Source organism: Onychostoma macrolepis, chromosome 06 (assembly GCF_012432095.1).
Source record: "Onychostoma macrolepis isolate SWU-2019 chromosome 06, ASM1243209v1, whole genome shotgun sequence".
In the NCBI taxonomy this organism is placed as follows: Eukaryota; Metazoa; Chordata; class Actinopteri; order Cypriniformes; family Cyprinidae; genus Onychostoma; species Onychostoma macrolepis.
The window spans coordinates 14,733,258-14,754,840 of record NC_081160.1 but is presented as its reverse complement, the minus strand read 5'-3'; the positions used below and the strand labels follow the sequence as shown (position 1 = coordinate 14,754,840).

At 37.3% G+C, this 21,583-nt stretch overlaps 1 protein-coding gene across 2 annotated transcripts in view; it reads left to right on the top strand.

Moving 5' to 3' along the window:
* Positions 1–21,583, top strand: part of ntn1a (netrin 1a) — a 63,319-nt gene that overhangs the window by 25,848 nt on the left and 15,888 nt on the right. Inside the window, exons 2-4 of one of the 2 annotated variants that reach the window (XM_058778361.1) lie at positions 8,850–9,038; positions 19,001–19,150; positions 20,924–20,977. In XM_058778361.1, the coding sequence (XP_058634344.1) occupies positions 8,850–9,038; positions 19,001–19,150; positions 20,924–20,977 (393 nt within the window). The remainder of the gene's footprint in view (positions 1–8,849; positions 9,039–19,000; positions 19,151–20,923; positions 20,978–21,583) is intronic. The other variant, XM_058778362.1, reaches the window with a different exon arrangement.

Below are 21,583 nucleotides of genomic sequence, written 5' to 3'. Positions count from 1 at the left end.
ATTTACTGTAACACCACAGTCCACAATTATTATTATTAATGTTTGTTTGTAGCTTTACATCACCAAGAGCAAACCGAAAAACAGTAATCGTAACATTATGACTAGCTATTTTTGCTGTGTCTGTTTTAACGCAATTAGAAAGAGTGGTAAAAAATGAAGGGCGTTCTTGCAAAGTGAAGACAGGTTGTCATGTGTGTTTGGGTGCGTGTGTATGCGAGAGTTTTGGTCGTGTGGAGTGATTCTCTGTTTGACAGCACTCGCATTTGTCTTGAATTATGACTCAAAGGGCTTGAGTCAGATCCGTTTGACTCCGGGGTTCACATACAGGTGGAAACAAAAGCTTGAGCGCTCTTCAGCTCTCTCAGCGTGCTGGGTGGAGAAGAGAAGCACTACATGAAATGTGCATCCTGTTAAAAGTATACTGTTGACGTGTGGGACCTGATCCCCCCCCGCTGTTATTCTCCAGTGTGTCCACACCAGTTCGTCTGATCAAAGACTCAGATGGTAATATGTTCTTTTCCTGGCTGCTTCAACTCCTCTAATCTTTTATTTGTTTATTTCATGCCAAGGTGATAGTTTGGAAATCTAACACTCTTTCACTCCAGGGTTGGAGGAGAGGAGTGGTGGTACCTCACTCTCTAAACATGTGATTTGTACGTTTTCACTTTTTCAGGACTCATTAAAAGCATTCCAGATTTGAGTCATGATTTGGCTAATAGCTGTTTATATTTTTAAGAACTATTTTTAATGTTTACATTTTGCTTCACAAAGGTGCAGACAGCTGTCTACATAAAGAATAAATAATCTCAGACAGGTATGTTTCTTGTTGACAAAATGACAGTGTGAGTGACAAAATGTCAGGGTCTTGGGAAAAATCCAGTTTTGCTTTTAGTTCACCTTGATATGTTTTGAAAGTCTGCATTTTTTGCACATGTGAACTATTGTGTAATAAAATTTCATAGTTTTACATTATACTTTATAACACAATATTTCTGCCTATATGTGACCCTGGACCACAAAACCAGTCATAAGTAGCACGGGTATATTTGTAGCAATAGCCAAAGATACATTGTATGGGTCAAAATTATAAAAAAACTTTTTTTTTTTGCCAAAAATCATTAGGATATTAAGTAATGATCATGTTCCATGAAGATATTTTGTAAATTTCCTACCGTAAATATATCAAAACTTAATTTTTGATTACTAATACGCATTGCTAAGGACTTTTTAAGGACGATTTTCTCAATATTTCGATTTTTTTTTTGCACCCTCGGATTCCAGATTTTCAGCTCAAAATTGACCCTTATGACTGGTTTTGTGATCCAGGGTCACGTATAATGTAAGTTAGATTAGATAAATAAAATAATTAATTTTCTGTGTATATATTTGAAGCACATTAGAGTAGCATTTTATGTGTGAGATTTTCTCCATACATTGTTCTACTGTAAGTTTCCTACAGCGGTTATATGAAAGCACTGTCTGTATTAACAGATAAGAAGAGCTCCAACAGCCGCGCTAACTGAAACAAACAGCAGGTGCTGTGTGCAGTTACAGTCCGAGCTATGAACGCTGGAAGATTAAGAATTAAAATTTGAGAGAAGATTCCATACGAGCACAAACTGTGCAGTGTAATCTGTGTTTGTTGTGTTCCTTAATAATATTGGAAAAATGTTTTACCTTCCAATCTGCTATTATTAGACTGTGAATGTGAAACATGAAAAACAGCAGTATGACTGAAGTGACAATTTCCCTATAAAAGAGCATACCAGAGAGTGTGAATCAGATAATCGGCTTCGGTGTGGTCTTCGCATTTTCAATACAAGAGCAGCAAATGAAACTGATACAAACAATGTGTTTAACAATTACCAAGCAATATGTCAACAACACATTCATATGGCAGTCAGCCAGAGAGCCACAAAAGACAGAACTACAAATACAAATACATATATTTTTGCAACTTAATTGATCCATGTGCTGTCTTTAATAGGATAAGTTTATAATAATGTTAAAAGCAATAGTCTTTTCAGTTTAGAGATACAAGTAGGTACAATCATTTTACAAAGTCAGCAGAAGTCAATGAGGCATTTTTTAAATCTGTGCAAAGTGACTGCAAAAAGTTACATGTACCCTAAGGAATAGTTCACCCAAAAATGAAAATTCTGTCATCATTTACTCACCCTCATGTTGCTCCAAACCAGTGTGACTTTTTATATTCCATGAAACACCACTCACCACTCTTTTAAGTGCCATTACTATGAACGTGATTTAACTTTAAGCTTCAAAAAGGACACAAAAGCATCATAAAGGAATCATAAAAGTCTTTGTATAACAACTATATTCCAAGTCTTTCGAAATCATATGATAGTTTGGGGTAATAATCTATAAAGGACAGGACTGATATCAAGATTTTCTGTGACGAACGACTTACATTTTAGCCAGATTCTCATGCCAAACTATTATAATTATTATAATGGGAAAATAGTCCACAAGTTGAACAGACAACTTTTATACCATTTTTGCAGCTTAAATAAAAAAAACAAAAAACATTCCCTTACACTACATTTTTTTGGCCATATAATTCATTGTAATGGCATGGAATCACTAGATCACTAGATTCTTCAAAATGTTGACTTTTTTGTTTCACTTTCAGAAAGTGATATAAAGACAGGTTTGGAACAATATCAGAGTGAGTAAATAATAACAGATTAAAGAAAAAGATTGACTGACACTGTCAGGAGAAATATATGCCATATGCCATGAAGTTATTTATTTTTCTCAGTTCAAACCACTGAATATTTTTGGCTGACCACAGAACCACAATGCAAACGTTCATCATTGTCTCAGTGATGAAGAAAATGCATATGTTCCTTGGGGAAAGTTTTTTGCCAGCATTGATTTAAGGCCCAGAGCAAAAGCCTTGAACTGACGCAACATCCGAAAAACGTATGTGCAGGCACACACATGCACTGTTACATTCCACTTGCACACACACACACACACACAGACAAGCACTTCATGTCATACAAGCACCCAAGCACACTCCCCATGCTTAACTATGCTGAAAGACGACCAAACCAAAACAAGGCTGATGTGGTGATATCTAATATTTTCTCATTAAGTCTTACAGGGCTCAGGGGCTAATCGCATTACTTAAAAGGGCACACAAAGATTAAAACTAAACTAGGCATGGATGGGTCCTCTTCCATGTTTGTTTAAAAGCCCAGTAAGGATAGCAGCCCTCGGCATAACTTCTTCTCTGAAGGGCCGGTGTTAGGTGTTGGTATTGAGTCTGGTGGCACCGACCCCCAGTACATGAAAGATCTCACGCCCTGGAGTTCGTGACATATGACTGGTGATTTTTGACACCGAAGGTCAGGACTCACACCTGAGATGGTGTCGGAGAAGTCAGATATTACATGCCTGAGATGTTTCTCTGCTAAAGGATGTATGAGCTGTGAGTGGATTTTTTAGCTCTAAGTCACGGAATGCGGGTTTGTTTTTACCCCCATTTGATTTAGTGCACCACCATTTTGGTAATGCTTCACCGAGCGTGTTGTTTCATTCATAAAAAAAGTGTACAATAGTGCAATCACCCCCTATTCTAATGGCTTCAGACTTTTTCTCTCTTTTTTTAAAGTCTATGCTTAGATTTCCATCAGTTTTTACATTACATTTATTACAGTATAAGCTAAAAATCATTGAAATCTGATATGTTCGACACTCTTTTCACCCTTCACTCAAACTGTTGAAACAACAGCTGTAATCTCTGAATTATGTGTAAGGGGTGACGTCTTTTTATCTTCACTCTGTCTGACAGGCTCGATGAAAAAGGGCCAATAGTGTTGAGTGCTGGACTGATATCCCTGATAACTGAGGAGAATTACCAATGGCCTCTAGTCTGACACTGTTTATACAGCACACATTTACAAACTAGCATTAATCTCCTCACTTATTGGCAGTGTTGGGAAGGTTACTTTGGAAATGTAATAGGTTACAAATGACAAGTTATCATATTTAAGTAATGTAACTTTTCAGTTACTTTATTAAAGTAATGTAACTGATTACATTTGATTGCTTTTCTAAATTTCTAATGTTTTCAATTGTTAATCATTTTGGGTTAACCTTATACTGTAGTAGTACTCAACACTGATTACTGTCAGACATTCAAAATCCTTCATCACTTGTATTAAGATTATAATAATTTCATTTAACGCACAGCCACCACGAAATCACTTTAACGCTTGAGTTTAGCGCACTAATGTTTGTTGAAATAAGGTCAGGTTAACAAAAATATAATCTTAAATACACTCACACTAAACGGGATGATGTACTGCTCTTTTTCACAATCTTCAACTAAATGCATCTGTGTGGGAAAAAAACAACAACAACATTCATTTATTCCAACTAATAAAACATTAAGAGAGTATTTGAGGAAATTCTAATGTTTAGCAGGCGTAATACAATATGTGACCCTGGACCACAAAACCAGTCTTAAACGTCAATTTTTGGAAATTGAGATTTATACATAATTTGAAAGCTGAATAAATAAGCTTTCCATTGATGTATAGTTTGTTATGATAGGACAATATTTGGAGATACAACTATTTGAAAATCTGGAATCTGAGGGTGCAAAAAAAATCTAAATATTGAGAAAATCGCCTTTAAAGTTGTTCAAATGAAGGAAGGAAGGAAGGAATGAATTAAACATTTATATAGCGCTTTTATTGTGTATTGAATGAATGAATGAAATGAATTCTAAGCAATGCATATTACTAATCAAAAACGACGTTTTGATATATTTACAGTAGTAAATTTACAAAATATCTTCATGGAATATGATCTTTACTTAATATACTAATGATTTTTGGCGTAAAAGAAAAATCTATAATTTTGACCCAGTGTTGATACAATGTATTTTTGGCTATTGCTACAAATATACCCCAGCGACTTAAGACTGGTTTTGTGGTCCAGGGTCACATATATACACTACTGCTGAAATGTTTTATATCGGTACGATTTTTTAATGTTTTTAAAAGAAGTCTCTTCTGTCTCTTATAACTTTCCCTAGGTGCTAACAAATAACAAGCACAACAAAATCAAGACACTCTCTTCTAAGAACATTCTTAAGGCAGAAAAAAACAATTAGCTGCGCTCGAAAGCTATCACCTTACACTCTTTCCTCGCGGCTGCACGTGTTTATCAGCCTCTCAGTGAGCTGAGCTGAACTAAAGAGGGGACGGAGACAAAACGCATCTGGTTTGGCTTTTTCCTCAACCCAGCCAATCAGAAGAGTCATCTTATCTCTGCCTGGAGTTTATCGCCTAAGTGGATGTGTAGCTACAAGTGTGAATAGCTTGTTTTGTCGGCTTCACTGATGAGGGATTTCATCCTCTGTGAGTATTCTGCATTCACCAGCCTGGTTGGACGACTAGGTAATCTTTCACTCTGTTAGGACAGATGCTGTTCCATTCTGTGGTTAGGAAGTACCACCATAGGGATGAGCTTTTCCTCCCACTTCCAAAAGCTTCTGTAATCTTGTTCCGTCACATAAGGCAACATTTAAATTATGATCATGCTTTTAAGGCAGATGACACGACGAGATTAGTGAGTCTGAAAGCACTTCAAAGATACAGGGAAGCATGCAGGCCGAGCAAGGTGTGAGAGTGGGTGTCAAAGGGCAAAATGAGCAGATCTCAAGCTGTAGAAGTGAAACAAAATGTGTCTGACAGTGAGTTGGTTGAGGGGGGACGACAAAATGTACAGCCGCTTTGTGTTTGCTCCCATTGAGAGGCAACCACCTTGAATCCTGCACGCCTGTAAAAAAGCAGGTGCAAGGAGGCCGTATGCTTTGTGTGTGTGTGTGTGTGTGTGTGTGTGTGTTCATACAGACAGGGTCATATCACAACAATCACAATCTCAATCATGAGGAAACCAGATGAGGTACTGAAACAGCTTTTCCCAGCTGCCCTATGTGTGTTGAGGTTGTTTTTTCATGACTGAGGGCAAGAGGAAGCAGTGTGAGCCAAATACTACTACCAATAGCCTCACATGTTGACAGTGCAATTTCCTTTCAGTGGAGCTATTTCAGGTGCATAGTGATGCCACAACAGTTATGCTCATGAGAAGAAAAAAAAATATATATATATAGAAATATATAGAGAGAGAGACAGTCTAAAACTATCAGTAAATTATAAATTAAACCAATCTCGCTTAATTTAATCTTTTAGTAGGATGCATTGATTGTAACAACTGCAACAAATTACAATCTAAGACAGCGCATGCTGCCCAGTCCATATAAAACATCACTTCTTTTACCACAGATTGTTTTAAATCATGTTATGAAGAAAGAAAGAATACAGCTGAAAGGTTTTCGGGTGATGTCATTGTAATAACAGATTTTTCTCATTACTTTGGTAAAACATACTGTTGTGATTAGTTTTCTCAGTTTTATGTCTGTCCAATAGCAATATAAGGAATTTTTGTGCCTTGAAAAAGTAATAAAATGTGGTACTTTTTTTTTTTTTTAATTTTCAGCTTGGATTTTCTGTTTATCAATAAGTTCAGCAAGTTTGTAGAAATTTAAAGAGGCTGGGGGCTGCATAGTGGATTGCATTTGCCTTGTTAGCAAAAGTGAATAATCCATAGCTAGAGGGTAGGTAGGATCAGTTTCCACTGGGATCCAAACAAGCAGAATTAATACCAACAGTATGCCTGTTTGAAAGCAAACAAGCCGTGCATGGAGTAAGTTTGAAGAGGAGACACTTCTAGGACAGGCCAAATTATCATTCTTTATGTCCTGCAGGCATCTCAAAAAACCTACTCCAAGTTTTAATTTTTTTGGCAGCAAGTGGAAAATCTGTGGAGATGAGCCAAGAGTATTTTGGGAGATACTAAGTGGAGTTTTATAAATAAAAAAAATAAAAAAAACTTAAGTCACTCTTTACCAACTAGATGGCATTGTACACAAGTGACTAACACAAACAGACTAAGAATCAAAATCTCTGATTGTTCCTTGAAACATTATTTTTTTATTATTTTTTTATTTTTTTTATTTTTTTTGTTAACAACTCAAATTAAATATTGAATATATAGAAATATTTTCTGTGTATGCGTTGGAACAATACTTATTATGAAAAGCACTGTACAAATATAAAATATGCATTTTATTTTACATTACGTGCACTTGCAGTGTACTTTCACAAGAAGATGCTGAGTAAGAACATGGACTTAATATGGGTTAAGGATTGGTTTACTGTGCTATAAATACAAAGCAAATATTTTTCTGATCATATTTTAATAATTAAAATGTCGGCTTTAGTAGCTAATTATTTACAAACAACATGTCTTTATATTTTCACTTTTTTAATACTGAATAAATGGGTCGCAAGGGGTTCATCATATTTGGGGGTCCTTGGCATTAAGAAGTTTTAGACTATTTTCATAAAAACAAAGCTTGAAAAATGATAGGCTATAAAATCAGTCGGAAAAAACTGTAAAGCCATTGTTTTAGTTCCAGTCTTGGTGAAGTTACTGCATTTGCTTTTGTAAGTTGTTATGCCCTCTCATCAAAATGCTTATTTTGTCTTGAAGTCTCCTAGCATCAGACCAAATAAACACTCTGTTGAAGTTGCTCAGAGAATGTGCATCAGCTATGCCTTGCCAGCAGTTGTCTGTGCTTGAACAGCCCAAAGCATTTTGGTAGGAGGGTTGGGATTTATTGTTGAATAATACATGAGGAGGAGCCACACCAATGTCTCACCCAGGCTTAATGAAAGAGAACATGTCTGCACACAAATCAGTCATGAATAAACATCAGACAGTAATTAAACTTGGTGGCAGCAACTTTATTCATTAGTAAACAAGCAAGAGCACAGCTTCCTGTGCATGGTGGGGATTGGGAATGAAATGGTAATTGGAGGCCTTGTCTGATATTGCTTGGCATCTTTGGGAAAGAGCAGGCCTGGTCAGAGAAAAAGCTCCGAAGCTGACCTCATTATCAGAAGTTAATTCCCTGACACTTAATTTGCTGCAGTTGGTAAAGACATAGCTGTCAAACTGAGGCCTGTATCTCTACTGCATAATGATTAGAAAACTTCTCCTTATTCTTGATTTAGACTGTCTAATGATTTTCATGTGATTAAATACGGGCAGTGACGTGGAGCGCCTACAGGTGGTACTCATAAACATTACAGAAATGTTTGTGTAATTTATTAAGTTTAGTATAGCTTTGCGTGTCTAGTAAATAGCTCACTCAGAAAATAATGGTAATCTGAAAATGTGCATGTGGTGTGGTAAAATTAGTTCATCTAAAACTATTTATTTTATTTGTCATTCACTTGTGTTTGAATATTTGAAATACGTTACATTTATTCTAAAATTTGGGTCAGTATTTTTTATTATTTTGAAAGAAATGAATACTTTTATTCAGCAAGGATGCATTAAATTGATCAAAAGTGACAAAATGTACCATTTCAAATCACTATTTGTTCCTTTGAACTTTCTATTCATCAATGAATAATTTTATAATATATTAAAATAAAAAAATTAGCTCACAATATTACTGTTTTTCTGTATTTTTGCTAAAATAAATGCAGCCTTGATGAGTATAAGACTTTAAAAAACATTGCAAAAAGTTTAAAATATAAAAAAAAAAAGTACAATCATGTAGCATTACGCTTGTGTTGCTCACACAGTCCTTAAATTTGCGCTCAAACCAAACAGAACAAAAAGTGACTAGTTGGAATTTGGATGTTCTGATTTAATTTACTTGGCTTGAAATGTTTGAGAACCTCTGTGACAGAGGATATGCTATTTAAACGAATGCATCATCTTTGTTTCCTTTTCCGCAGCATGCAACTGTAACCTCCATGCGAGGCGCTGTCGTTTCAACATGGAGCTTTACAAACTCTCCGGGAGGAAAAGTGGAGGAGTCTGTCTGAACTGCCGCCACAATACGGCGGGTCGCCACTGCCACTACTGCAAGGAGGGCTACTACAGAGACATGTCTAAGCCCATCTCTCACAGAAAGGCCTGCAAAGGTATGAAGGGTACTGGATCTAAACACCATGGGTGAAAAGAGTGTCAAAGGTTTGGTCTTAAGGGCCCAAAGTCTGCAACTTATCACTTGACGCTTCCTTAGGAAAGCAGAAAACGCTATGGCTAAGCGATTAGCTGGCTGTTTTCTACACAGAAATTCACAGTACCACAAAGGAACCAATTAGATGAGCCAGCGACTATTCTTAATGCGTTACCCCTCAAATGAAGGAGTCAGCAGGTCCAAAGGAAGAATTCTCATTCTTGTGCTCCTCAACCCCCATGAGTCTCTGTCAGCATGCAGCCCAGGGACAGGGATGTGGGTGGGGAGGGGTGGAGGAGGAAGGTTACATCTTTCTGACAGAGTTATTGGGATTCATTTGGGGGATGGTTTGACAGGACAAGCCAAACAAACAGAGCAGAGGTGTGAACTGATCCTTGTTACAGGTCAGATGAGTGAGAGGAATTGAGGTTAGGGGGAGGACGGACAGGAAGGGAAGATACACGCAGGAGGGAATAAGCCAGCAGCTTTCCACAGGTGTGCATCTGGCTGGCGACAGCACGCTTACCTGGGAGCTGTCCAGAAGAAAAGAGAGAAAAAAGGACAAGCTATTCTCGCCTAACTTTGCCGTGGGGCAAGATGCTTTGTGCAAACAAGCCCCCCGTCACACCTTAGCATCTCCTCATAACAAGGTCCATTCTGCTGCTGTCCGTGACAGCTTAGGATCATTTACTTCTAGCTTTAGCTCTGGGTAAAATATTAGGTCTGTGATGAAAGTTTAAAGGCTCTGTTTTCCCAAACAGATAAATAGGTAAATAAATATAAGCATCCATCAATCTGACAATGAAGACGGTGGGGAATGTTTTTGCATCATGTGAGAATGTTATACTTGAAGGCTGAACAGAAGGTGTTTGTTTTCCCGCAATACCATCCGCATGCATGAGTCCTCATTTACAACATCCACACAACAAAGCAATTAACCCTGCTGTTATATGGAGGTTGTAAAGAAGTTTGATTTATATTTAGCTTTAAACTGAGCTAGAAAAACAACAAAATATTTGAACGTGAATTTTAGAAATGACATTTAACAAAATACATTTTCACGGTGCATTTCATTTTGGATTTACATTTTTTAAATTAGATTTTAGACATTTGGCATGGCATTTAAATTGTATTTATTTTTAAACGTGATATTTATCAGTTTATATGGCAGAATTTTAGTTTTAAAGTTTGTAAATGTAACCAATTAAACTGTTTTTGTGGTGTATTTTATATACAAGTATAAACTGTAGTATAAACAGTAGATTTTTAGGTAAAAAAACACCTTACAATTTTCAGATGAAGACTGATTGATTTAGGCATACAGTTTTCAACTGATTTAGGCACGTAGTTTTCATGCAAATTCAAACATCTTTAATTAATGTAAAAGTGAATGCGAGTTGTTTTTTCAGTTCTCAGACTACAGATCACATTCCACCTGATGAATAAGAAAAAAGATTAATGAGCATATAATAATATTCTCTGCATGGAAAGGCATTACAAAAATGCATAACCTAACCAACATATCCATTCTACCATACTCCAGACTGACATTTACCCCTCTCTGGGCTCTCGTTTGATTCTCCTGTCGACTTGGAATGCAAACAGACATTCATCATCCGACTGTGTGTTCCGCTAACCCCCATGCTATGTGTCTTATTGAGGGAAGAGAACTTCTTTTTGTTTTCACTTCCTTTCTCCTGTGGACAAGACTTGATTCTTTCAGCATCCCATTACTCTCATTGGTGAGGTTTGCTCTTTTGGGATATGTTGGCTGGTCAAATGATGCATTTAACTGCATACTTCTGTAATACAGTGTGCTAAAGGAAAAAGACGAGTCTGAAAAGGCCGAAGGTCATCTGTGAGCTTGGATATGTTGTTTTAAAGTGAAATGTTTTGTGACAGAAACTCTATCACAGATTCACAGGATGTGAGCTGGCATTGAATCACTCTTAAGTTTCATTTTTTTCTGCTTTCGCAAGGCTTCCGTAATTCAAATCAAGGGTGAATAATCCTGCAGGTCTCTGATGACCCTGGGCCTCTTTTCTAAAGTTTTATTAAAATGATCTGCTTTGCTTGGAAAGTTAATGAACTCTTCTGTTTCCCTGAGATTTGAGACAGAGGCCATGGAGGATTTCCCAGGCACTTGGAATTAGGGTCAACAAACCAAATGGAATTCACTAATGGTTCAAGGAAAACTTTAAAAAGAATAACAGACTAAAAATAGCCATAATACCCTTTAGATCGTTACAGAATTAGTAATAAACCTACTATGAAAGATGCATTAATGGAGGAAATATTGGGGGAAAAATCAATTCTGGATTAAAAATGCATCATCGTGATCCACAGCCATTGAGAACTTTTTCTAATGTATATACATTGCTGTCAGGAAGATTTGCTGCAATTGTACCGAGCTTTTTGATTTTATTGAAAATTCCCAGTGCTGAATGTTTGGTATCGCTGTCATCTGTTTGCATGCTTTTGTCCGTCTCTATACATTTCTCATTGCTTTCGTTCTTTCGCAACAATCATCCACATTTGTTCTGTTATTGGTCAAGTCATTTATCTTCAGGTTCAGCTGCCTCATCAGACTTTTGTTATTTTATACTTGGAACATTTATCAGCACTGCTAGCATCATCACAATAGGCACAAGCTCAATAACTTTTTCAGTATTTTATTATTTTATTTGCTTGGATACTTATGTCGGTTTGCTCCGGTTCTCCTACATTACACACTCTTGAGGTTTAAACAGAAAAAAAAAAAAAAAACACTGGCACTTTTCAAATGAGAGGGAGACCTCCTGTTAATCTCAGCTGAGTACCTCGAATCGAATGTTGCTTCATTTTTAAATAGTTCTGAAAACACATTTCATCATGATTTACAAAATCTGTAACTTAAACAAGACATTTTGTTCGATTTAATCCTGAAATTTGCCAGAGTTAGAGCCCCTAATGTAATTACAATCAAACACTGTCCAAGTTATACAGCTGTATTAGGTTACATCAAAACAGATGTACAAAAAGGATGTGAGGTAATTATAGAAAGGTGACAAATGATATGAAGCATGATATTTAATTCTTGCCAAAGAAAACATTTTCACAAGCTAAATATGCAATGCATTGCAAGTTAATGAAAATGGGTGCAAGTATGTTGTAATATAAAGCACCTAGCTCCCCTCATGCTCATTAATTTAATGTGTTCACCACATACTCTGTCTTTCTTTTGACAAGTCCTCACACTCTTAATCAGAGCAATGAAATAGTGGCAACTATATACTATAAATTTTACTCCAGGAAAAACAATTACAGTGTTTTCTGTTCTCGAACAGAGCTTCAAATCGGAGGGTCCCTGCTTCTTGTGTAATATGTGTGTATCTTGTTGAAGGGAAAGTTCAACCCAAAATGTTCTTATCATTTACCCTCATGTCATTCTAAACCTGTAAGACTTTATTTCTTATGAGGAACAGAAAAGAAGATATTTTTAAGAATGTTGGTGACCAAACTGTAGCTATCTCTTCTTAATATTCCTCAAAATAGCTTCCCTTCAAGTGTAGCCTATTAACATTTTATACCCACAGATGACTGGTAGAACCACCCAAGGTGAACTAAACTAAATAAAAAGTCCAACATCAAATTCATATATCAAAAAACATTTGTTCCATAGGGCAACAGGAACCTTTCAAATTCATAAAGAATGATGCAAAGAGTCTGCCGCAGTCTGTATTAGGTTAGAGCTTCTAATGAAAGTTCAGCCATCTGATTTGTAGCTTTACCCTTCATAAACCACACTGTAAACACACAAAGTGAAGGCAGCTTTTCTTTTGCAAGGTGCATCTTGTTCCTCTCTTTGAGTTGTTTGCCCCATCATTTTAATTTATTCTGCTTAGGAAACATTTGCTTCATCATTTCTCCTGCCCACTGGAGTGAGTGACTCCTTTGAAGATTTGATTTGTTAAATGAGCCATTTTGTTTTAATACAGTAAACCACACTCGGATCATATGAGTGTGGTGCTCTGCAAACTGTCAGCCACACTGGACCATAGTCACCCCATTGGGTGGGATGTTAATAGCTCAGACATTTTTGGTTAGCTTGGAATCCTGGTTCAATATTATATGGAATGTTTCAGTTTATATGAATTGCTAGAATGCAAGCTAAAGAGAATGACATCAGCCTCTGATGGGATCCCAGGCAGCAACACTTTAGCCAGTCAATCTAATTGTGCCTTCAATGTGTGGTTGCCATGGGTTTATATACAAATAGACAAAATAAAAGGCTCATTTTCTCCCCATCCTCATTAGGGTTCTGGGAAAAGCTAAGAAAGTTAGCGCTGAGTATGCTAGTAGAGATATTTGCAGTGAGGGCTGTGTAGTATTTGTGGTCACACTATTACGCCTTCCATTTGAACATGTGTCTTGCATTGTCACAAAACAGTACTATTATTAACCACAAATAACCTCTTCTGTTGAGGATTTGAAAATATTGTTTTACATTACCTCACTTTTCTCATTAGATTTCCAAAAAACTACTACTTTTGTGGCTGGCTTCAATTAGATGAGAATGTAGCGCATAACAATGACAACTTGGCAAAATGTTTGTTGACAAAAAGCAGTTGTGGTGCTTGGAGTGACTTTTATAATTTCATTAAATAATTATGCTAATGTGCACTATTGCAAAAAAAAAGAAAAAAAAAAAGAATATTTGTCTCAAAACACCCTAACATGGATTTAAGCAAAAACAGACACTTAGAAGATATCAGAAAAACAGTGGTTCGAGTGTAGTTGCTCTCATTTTCTCTTCCCTTTATTGGCTTCAGACATTTTTTTGGGCCAGCGCAGAAACTAAGCACTACAATACTGAGCCTGGGCTAAGCTGGCCGTCCTCCAACAACACACAAATTACCCCACCGACTCTCAACATGATGTTTTTAATGGAGGAGAGGAGCTCAGACTTCAAACAGCAGCTTTATGGTAAACTATTGGCAGGGATCTAAACTTCTCACATTGTGCAATCTGCTCTAGTAAAGCTGCCGCGTGCAGATCTCTTTCAAATGGATTAAATGCTCTCATCAAGCACTCAATTTTTAGCCTTTACGCTTTAGTTTTTTTCTATAAATGTACATGCTCCAAAAGTGCTTCAAAAATGTAAAAAAAAAAACACACCATGAAAGTCCATGTGGTTTACATGGAAATGGAGTGACCTTGTGTTTTCCACAGAAAAAAAGAAAATCATACAAGTTTGGAATGGCACGAGGATGTGTAAATGTAAATGTCATTTTTGTTTCCTTAAAGTTTATCTGTGAAATAAGAAAAACAAAAATCAAACTCTCAGCTTAGTACTTCTGGAGCAGGGACATGGCAGTGTTAAGAGTGAGTGGATGAGGAGAGGAAACAGTAGATCCATATCTACTCCAGGAATCTGGTGTAGTACCACCACTTCACTGCTAAGTGGACAACCACTTAAACACTCCACTCCAGACACTCCAGACAGGTTCTTATCAGACAGCAGAAGCTGAAATGTTTGAGACACACACACCTGCACTCCATGTGTTTTACATTGTTTTTCTGGTTGGCTCAGTGACGATTTGGACAGTTGTTGGGCAGATGCCGTTTTCCTCTAGAGAATCTTTCTCTTTAAATTTCCATTGTAGTCATTGTACTACAACCATTTTTTTTTTATGAAATAATGAGGCTTAAGTGTAATTAATTTTTTATGGTAATCACTATTATTCCAAAAAAAGCTAGATTAAACCTAAGGTGCTTTCGTAGGAACTAGCCAGCATGGTGGTTCCTAGAGAACCAGTTTCTCTCTCAGGCCATTTTCCTGGTTGCATTCGCACTGGCAGAGAAAGCTCTGAAGCGGCCGACAGCGATGTGTTCATTTGAGGCATTTACAAATGTCAACAACCGGTGAATGGAGAACGCTGTGATCGGAGTTGTTTTTGTTGTGTGTCAAGGGTCTTGTGATAACAGAGATGGAATGTAAACGCACAATTTACGCGATTGAAAGAGCATGAAAATCTGACTGAATCTCATTTGACAACTTGCAGTGCTATCATCGAGGCTGAGAAAAGAACAAAACGCTGCAGACAACAGTTATCATTGTTTTCCATGTTCGTGAAGTAAATATTTTTACACAGCTTTTTAAAAATGCTGGGTAGCCGGTGTTTCGTATGCGTTTGGCCAATCAGCATACACGTACGTCACTGGTAGTTCCTATAGAACTGTTTTAGACCCTACTCTGAAGTAGGAGCTAATTTACAGTTGTTCCCCCAAATGGAGTTCCTAGAACTAAACAGGTTCCTAGTTCCTGCGGTGTGAACACAGCAAAAAGTGGGAACTTCCACCAGTAGTTATGGGAACTATGAAAAGGTTCTTCCGGTGCGAAAGCCGCTCTAGAATATTACTTGAGAACTGCTGCAACAGGATCAATATTAATGTCCCTCAATTAATGATCCAGACACAACGGCTCATATATATTGCAGCAGAAACCTCAGCATTTCAGACTCTGGATCATCAATTTCCACAAAGACAGAAAACCATTTCTGAAAATGACCTGCACCACATTTAAGGGTGTGAAGCCGTTTCATTTATTAGGAATTAGTCAGCTGAGCTGTTTATTGAATCTTTAGGGTGGTTTACTGCACATTTGTGACGAGAGATGAAGTGTGGCAATTTTCTACCTAATGACAACTCCAAAGACAAGACATAAACTTGGCTTTGATAACAAGAGAGTGACAAGAGACAGACATGCAGGGAGTGGCTGTCTCTCTGCGCCGTTCCAACCTTGGGACTGGAACTTCACTTCACTGCTCTTAGCATAGGCTAAAAAGAAATAAATTTTAAGCACAACTCTCTCTGGTTCATTACTCATACAAATATATGAGCCAATTTACTCATTTAATGTGTTAAACATTTGACAGCGTATCACTTCTATAGTGCCGTTGGGGGAAATATTGAGTAAATGGCATTGCACTCTTTGCAAAATGACTTTAATGTAACCACCCATGGTGGGAATTTAAGAAAACGGACTTGAAAGGAGTTTTGACACAAAGGCAATACAATCAGTTCTCAAGATTTAAGAAGTGGAGAGAGACGCTGAGCCATATGTTAGAGAAAGACCTCCCAAGAGGAAGGAAATGTGACAGACATTATTGGCACAAGCAAAATGTTCTGATGAAAAAAGTAAGCACATGTTATAGAAACATATTTTCAGGAAATGTGTTTATTATAAGATATTTTTGCCAATTTTAATATTGTTATAGAGTGGTTCCAAAACGTGTTAAGACATTTCAGATTCTCTTAAAATGTATAAAAGGTTTTGCATTGAATAGAACGTGGCATTGTAAAGGAATCCTTTCATACATTATATTTCACAAGAAAAAGAGCATTGCTGATTGTTGATAAAAAAATATTGTGACAGTTTTATAACGGAAAATATTAGCAGAAAAGTCGATGTGACACCTGTGTGAACATAAATATTAGTGCTGTCAAACGATTAATCGCGATTAATTGCATCCAAAATAAAAGTTTTTGTTCACATAGTATGTGTGTGTGTATACGGTGTATATTTATTATGTACATATAAATACACACACATGCATGTATATATTTAGAAAATATTTGTATGTATATATTTATATCCATATAATTTATATAATATATAAATATATTTCATATATAAACGTAACATTTTTCTTAAATATATACAGTGGGGCAAAAAAGTATTTAGTCAGCCACCAATTGTGCAAGTTCTCCCACTTAAAAAGATGAGAGAGGCCTGTAATTTTCATCATAGGTATACCTCAACTATGAGAGACAAAATGAGGAAAGAAAAACAAGAAAATCCCATTGTAGGATTTTTAAAGAATGAATTGGTAAATTCCTCGGTAAAATAAGTATTTGGTCACCTACAAACAAGCAAGATTTCTGGCTCTCACAGACCTGTAACTTCTTCTTTAAGAGGCTCCTCTGTCCTCCACTCGTTACCTGTATTAATGGCATCTGTTTGAACTCGTTATCAGTATAAAAGACACCTGTCCACAACCTCAAACAGTCCAACTCCAAACTCCACCATGGCCAAGACCAAAGAGCTGTCAAAGGACACCAGAAACAAAATTGTAGACCTGCACCAGGCTGGGAAGACTGAATCTGCAATAGGTAAGCAGCTTGGTGTGAAGAAATCAACTGTGGGAGCAATTATTAGAAAATGGAAGACATACAAGACCACTGATAATCTCCCTCGATCTGGGGCTCCACGCAAGATCTCACCCCGTGGGGTCAAAATGATCACAAGAACTGTGAGCAAAAATCCCAGAACCACATGGGGGCACCTAGTGAATGACCTGCAGAGAGCTGGGACCAAAGTAACAAAGGCTACCATCAGTAACACACTGCGCCGCCAGGGACTCAAATCCTGCAGTGCCAGACGTGTCCCCTGCTTAAGCCAGTACATGTCCGGGCCCGTCTGAAGTTTGCTAGAGCGCATTTGGATGATCCAGAAGAGGATTGGGAGAATGTCATATGGTCAGATGAAACCAAAATAGAACTTTTTGGTAAAAACTCAACTTGTCGTGTTTGGAGGAGAAAGAATGCTGAGTTGCATCCAAAGAACACCATACCTACTTTGAAGCATGGGAGTGGAAACATCATGCTTTGGGGCTGTTTTTCTGCAAAGGGACCAGGACGACTGATCCGTGTAAACGAAAGAATGAATGGGGCCATGTATCATGAGATTTTGAGTGAAAACCTCCTTCCATCAGCAAGGGCATTGAAGATGAAACGTGGCTGGGTCTTTCAGCATGACAATGATCCCAAACACACCGCCTGGCAACGAAGGAGTGGCATCAGAAGAAGCATTTCAAGGTCCTGGAGTGGCTAGCCAGTCTCCAGATCTCAACCCCATCGAAAATCTTTGAGGGAGTTGAAAGTCCGTGTTGCCCAGCGACAGCCCCAAAACATTACTGCTCTAGAGGAGATCTGCATGGAGGAATGGGCCAAAATACCAGCAACAGTGTTTGAAAACCTTGTGAAGACTTACAGAAAACGTTTGACCTCTGTCATTGCCAACAAAGGGTATATAACAAAGTATTGAGATGAAATTTTGTTATTGACCAAATACTTATTTTCCACCATAATTTGCAAATAAATTCTTTAAAAGTCCTACAATGTGATTTTCTGGATTTTTTTTTTCTTCTCATTTTGTCTCTCATAGTTGAGGTATACCTATGATGAAAATTACAGGCCTCTCTCATCTTTTTAAGTGGGAGAACTTGCACAATTGGTGGCTGACTAAATACTTTTTTGCCCCACTGTACATGCATGGGTGTGTATTTATATATGCATAATAAATATATACTATGTGAACAAAAACTTTTATTTTGGATGTGATTAATCGTTTAACAGGACTAATAAATATATACAAACGTCTCAAATGTGAAGCAAATTCTGGGGGGGAAAAAAACTTCTAGCATCATTTGTTCGCAGATATTAGGTTTGATATTTTTTCAGGTTTATAATTTTATCACAATGACAAATGGCCAGATACATTTAGAGGCCAGATACAACTGTTTAGAAAGGCTTTTCCTTGAAGTGCCCTGCTTTAAGTTCAACGCATACTGAGAAAAAAGACATTCTCAAGCCACTCCTTATGTAAAACCATTGACTATTATACCCAAGTTTTGTGTTGGATTTGTATGTGTGTGCATGCTCTTGTCACGAGACACACTCTTTAGAGACTGGTCACCACTTTCACAAAGCACACAGTGTGTTTTTCAACTGCTTCACCGATCTGCACCCTCTTATTTCCCCAGACTTGGGCCCTTAAAGCTACTTTTATTGTTTATCTGTGCTTTTTGTATGTATGTACTGTTTGTATGTGCGTTTCCCCACACGTGTGTTCTTTTATCTCTTTTCTTCTGTTCCTCACAGCCTGTGATTGCCATCCTGTGGGGGCCGCGGGCAAAACCTGTAACCAAACCACAGGCCAATGCCCCTGTAAAGACGGTGTGACGGGTATCACATGCAACCGTTGTGCTAAAGGCTACCAGCAGAGCCGATCTCCCATTGCCCCCTGCATAAGTATGTGGATCACTCAATGTCAAGATCTCTATTTTTTTTTTTTTACCACTTCCCAATCCCCAATGAGCCATAATGCACTTACAAATGTTTTTGTCCATGGAATGCAATTGAAATATTGAGCTGAAACTCTTCACGAAAATCTGCATTTATGAACAGTCACGGTGGAAGGAATTTGAAACCATGTCTTGTTAAAGTCATCCCACAGGACTAGCACCTGACATTCTTTACTTCATAGACCAAGTCAGTAAAATAATAACATTTTTAAGATTCTTAAAATTATTTTTAAAGAACACAAAAGTTTAAAATTATCTTAACTGCATGATACTGAATGAAGCATACGTATTAATCACCACCGGTGTTTGCATTTCAAATCAAACTGTTTAATTGGTGCTTTTGTCGATACAGCAATGCTTGGGTACCAAACAAAGCATTTGGGGGTTGCTCTGGAGAAATTTCTGGCGGGGAGTTTAATGGAATAAATTCAGCCTATAACTTTTTGGAATCTTATATCTTTGATTTTCCTGGGAAAATCACAAGCACTGATGTGTGAAACTTGGAAAGATGCACACTCCGGTAATTGAACTGAAAATATTTAGTTTCTCTCATAATTGTGAAATAGTCTGTTTTTATTTTAATAGCCCATATAAATTTAAGCAGTATCAAAATCCGTGCCAAGCTCAGTTTAACACGAGGAAGTCTTGGCTACAAATACTACCATGTCCTCTTATTCTGAAGACCATAAATCAATAGGGTTCGAATATTTATAAAAGGCTTGTCCTGTAATTTAATCTGGCATTAAACTCATTCCCATGTTCACCAAGCGGAGCCCAAGATGTGTAGTGCTGATATTGGAAGTAAGACCACCACAGAAAATGTGTATCATTGTACAGCGCACATCTTTCCAAAACACCAATAGCAAAATTGACTTTCCTTGGTAGTTCTTTATTGAACTACACTTTAAACCACTCAATATGGTATGTGTGCTTTCGTCCAAAGCCTTGTTTACTGACCAAAACACCATAAAAGCAACAAAAACATATTCTGGCTCTGTGCCATTTCTTAGGGTCACAGTTCAACAAGAGCATAAAAACAGTTTTGAACCCCACCAGATGATGAAGATTGTTCATGATTTTTCAGAAGACTTGATTCTTTCTTCCTTCAAATGGCTCTTTTTTGCATGCTTGTGCACCAGCTCCACAGAGCACATGAGCACTCTTTTATCAACTTCTTCATATTTCTCTTAGTATGCTTGAGCCATTTCAGTCCTCCTCTTGTTTTGTCCTCATGGCAGTAACTGCCTTTTCTTCTTGTATATTTATGTTCCAGTATGGCAAGAGACTATTTTTATTTTTTTACCACTTTTATGAATTCAACCACTTTGTTGCAAAGGTCTTTCGTCACGCATGGCTTTACTGAGTGCAAACTTCCCTCCATTCATGAAAAGGCCATGGAAGGAAGGATGAAAGAATCAAGTCTTGGACATGTATCTCATTGTTTTTCATAACAGCAAAAGCCGTTGAGCAAATTTTATGCCCTTCTGTGAACCAATGTTTTGTAAACCACTTTGCGAATGGATTTGTAATGTTAAACCAGTATCATCAGAGTTTAAATGGTTCAAATAAAATAAAAAATAGGAATTGTCTTTTGAATCTAATATTTATTTTTATATCGATCTTAATTGTTTAGTTTGAATTAGATTTAATATTCATTATTTTATTTTTTCTCATGTTTACTTTATTTATTTTGCTAATTGTGCTCTCTTTTTTGGAACAGAAATTCCCATTGCTCCACCAACCACCACTGCAAGCAGCACAGAGGAACCTTCAGGTTAGTTATGAGAAGAATATTGTCATGAGAGATCTTATACTGGACTGCTCACTATTCAGAAATGCTAGTGGATTCTTTGCAAAGGTTCCTTTCGAAACATGTCTGGATAGGCCAGTTTTACTAACAGCTTGCGCCAGCGCAAACTGTCTTTTGCGGTTAAAATATTACTGTCAGGTTTACCAAAGACGTGCAGTGACAAATTGGCGCTGAAAAGGTGTGGACAGTTATTTTTGCGCCTGACCTTATTGAATATGCATTTATAGGAGTTTCCCTTTCAGACGCAAAATTTATGGGGGGGGATGAGTATTAAAATGAATCACGCAACGAGATTTACTAATCGAGGGGTGAGAACCAGAAGGGCGTAAGTGATATTTTTGGTGAAATGGAGATATATACATCAAATGAAAGCTCTTAATGAGCTCTTTCTACTGGCAAAAGTACACAAAGTCAGATTAAACTATGGTAGAATTTTTGTTTTGGCTCTCCTGTAAAGTTGGTGAAATGTCACTTACGCCCTTTCTGGTTCTCACCCCTCGTAATGTTTGCGCTCGTCAAATTACTGGTATTTGCGCCATTATTTAACGCCCCAAAAAACGCATGTCGTAA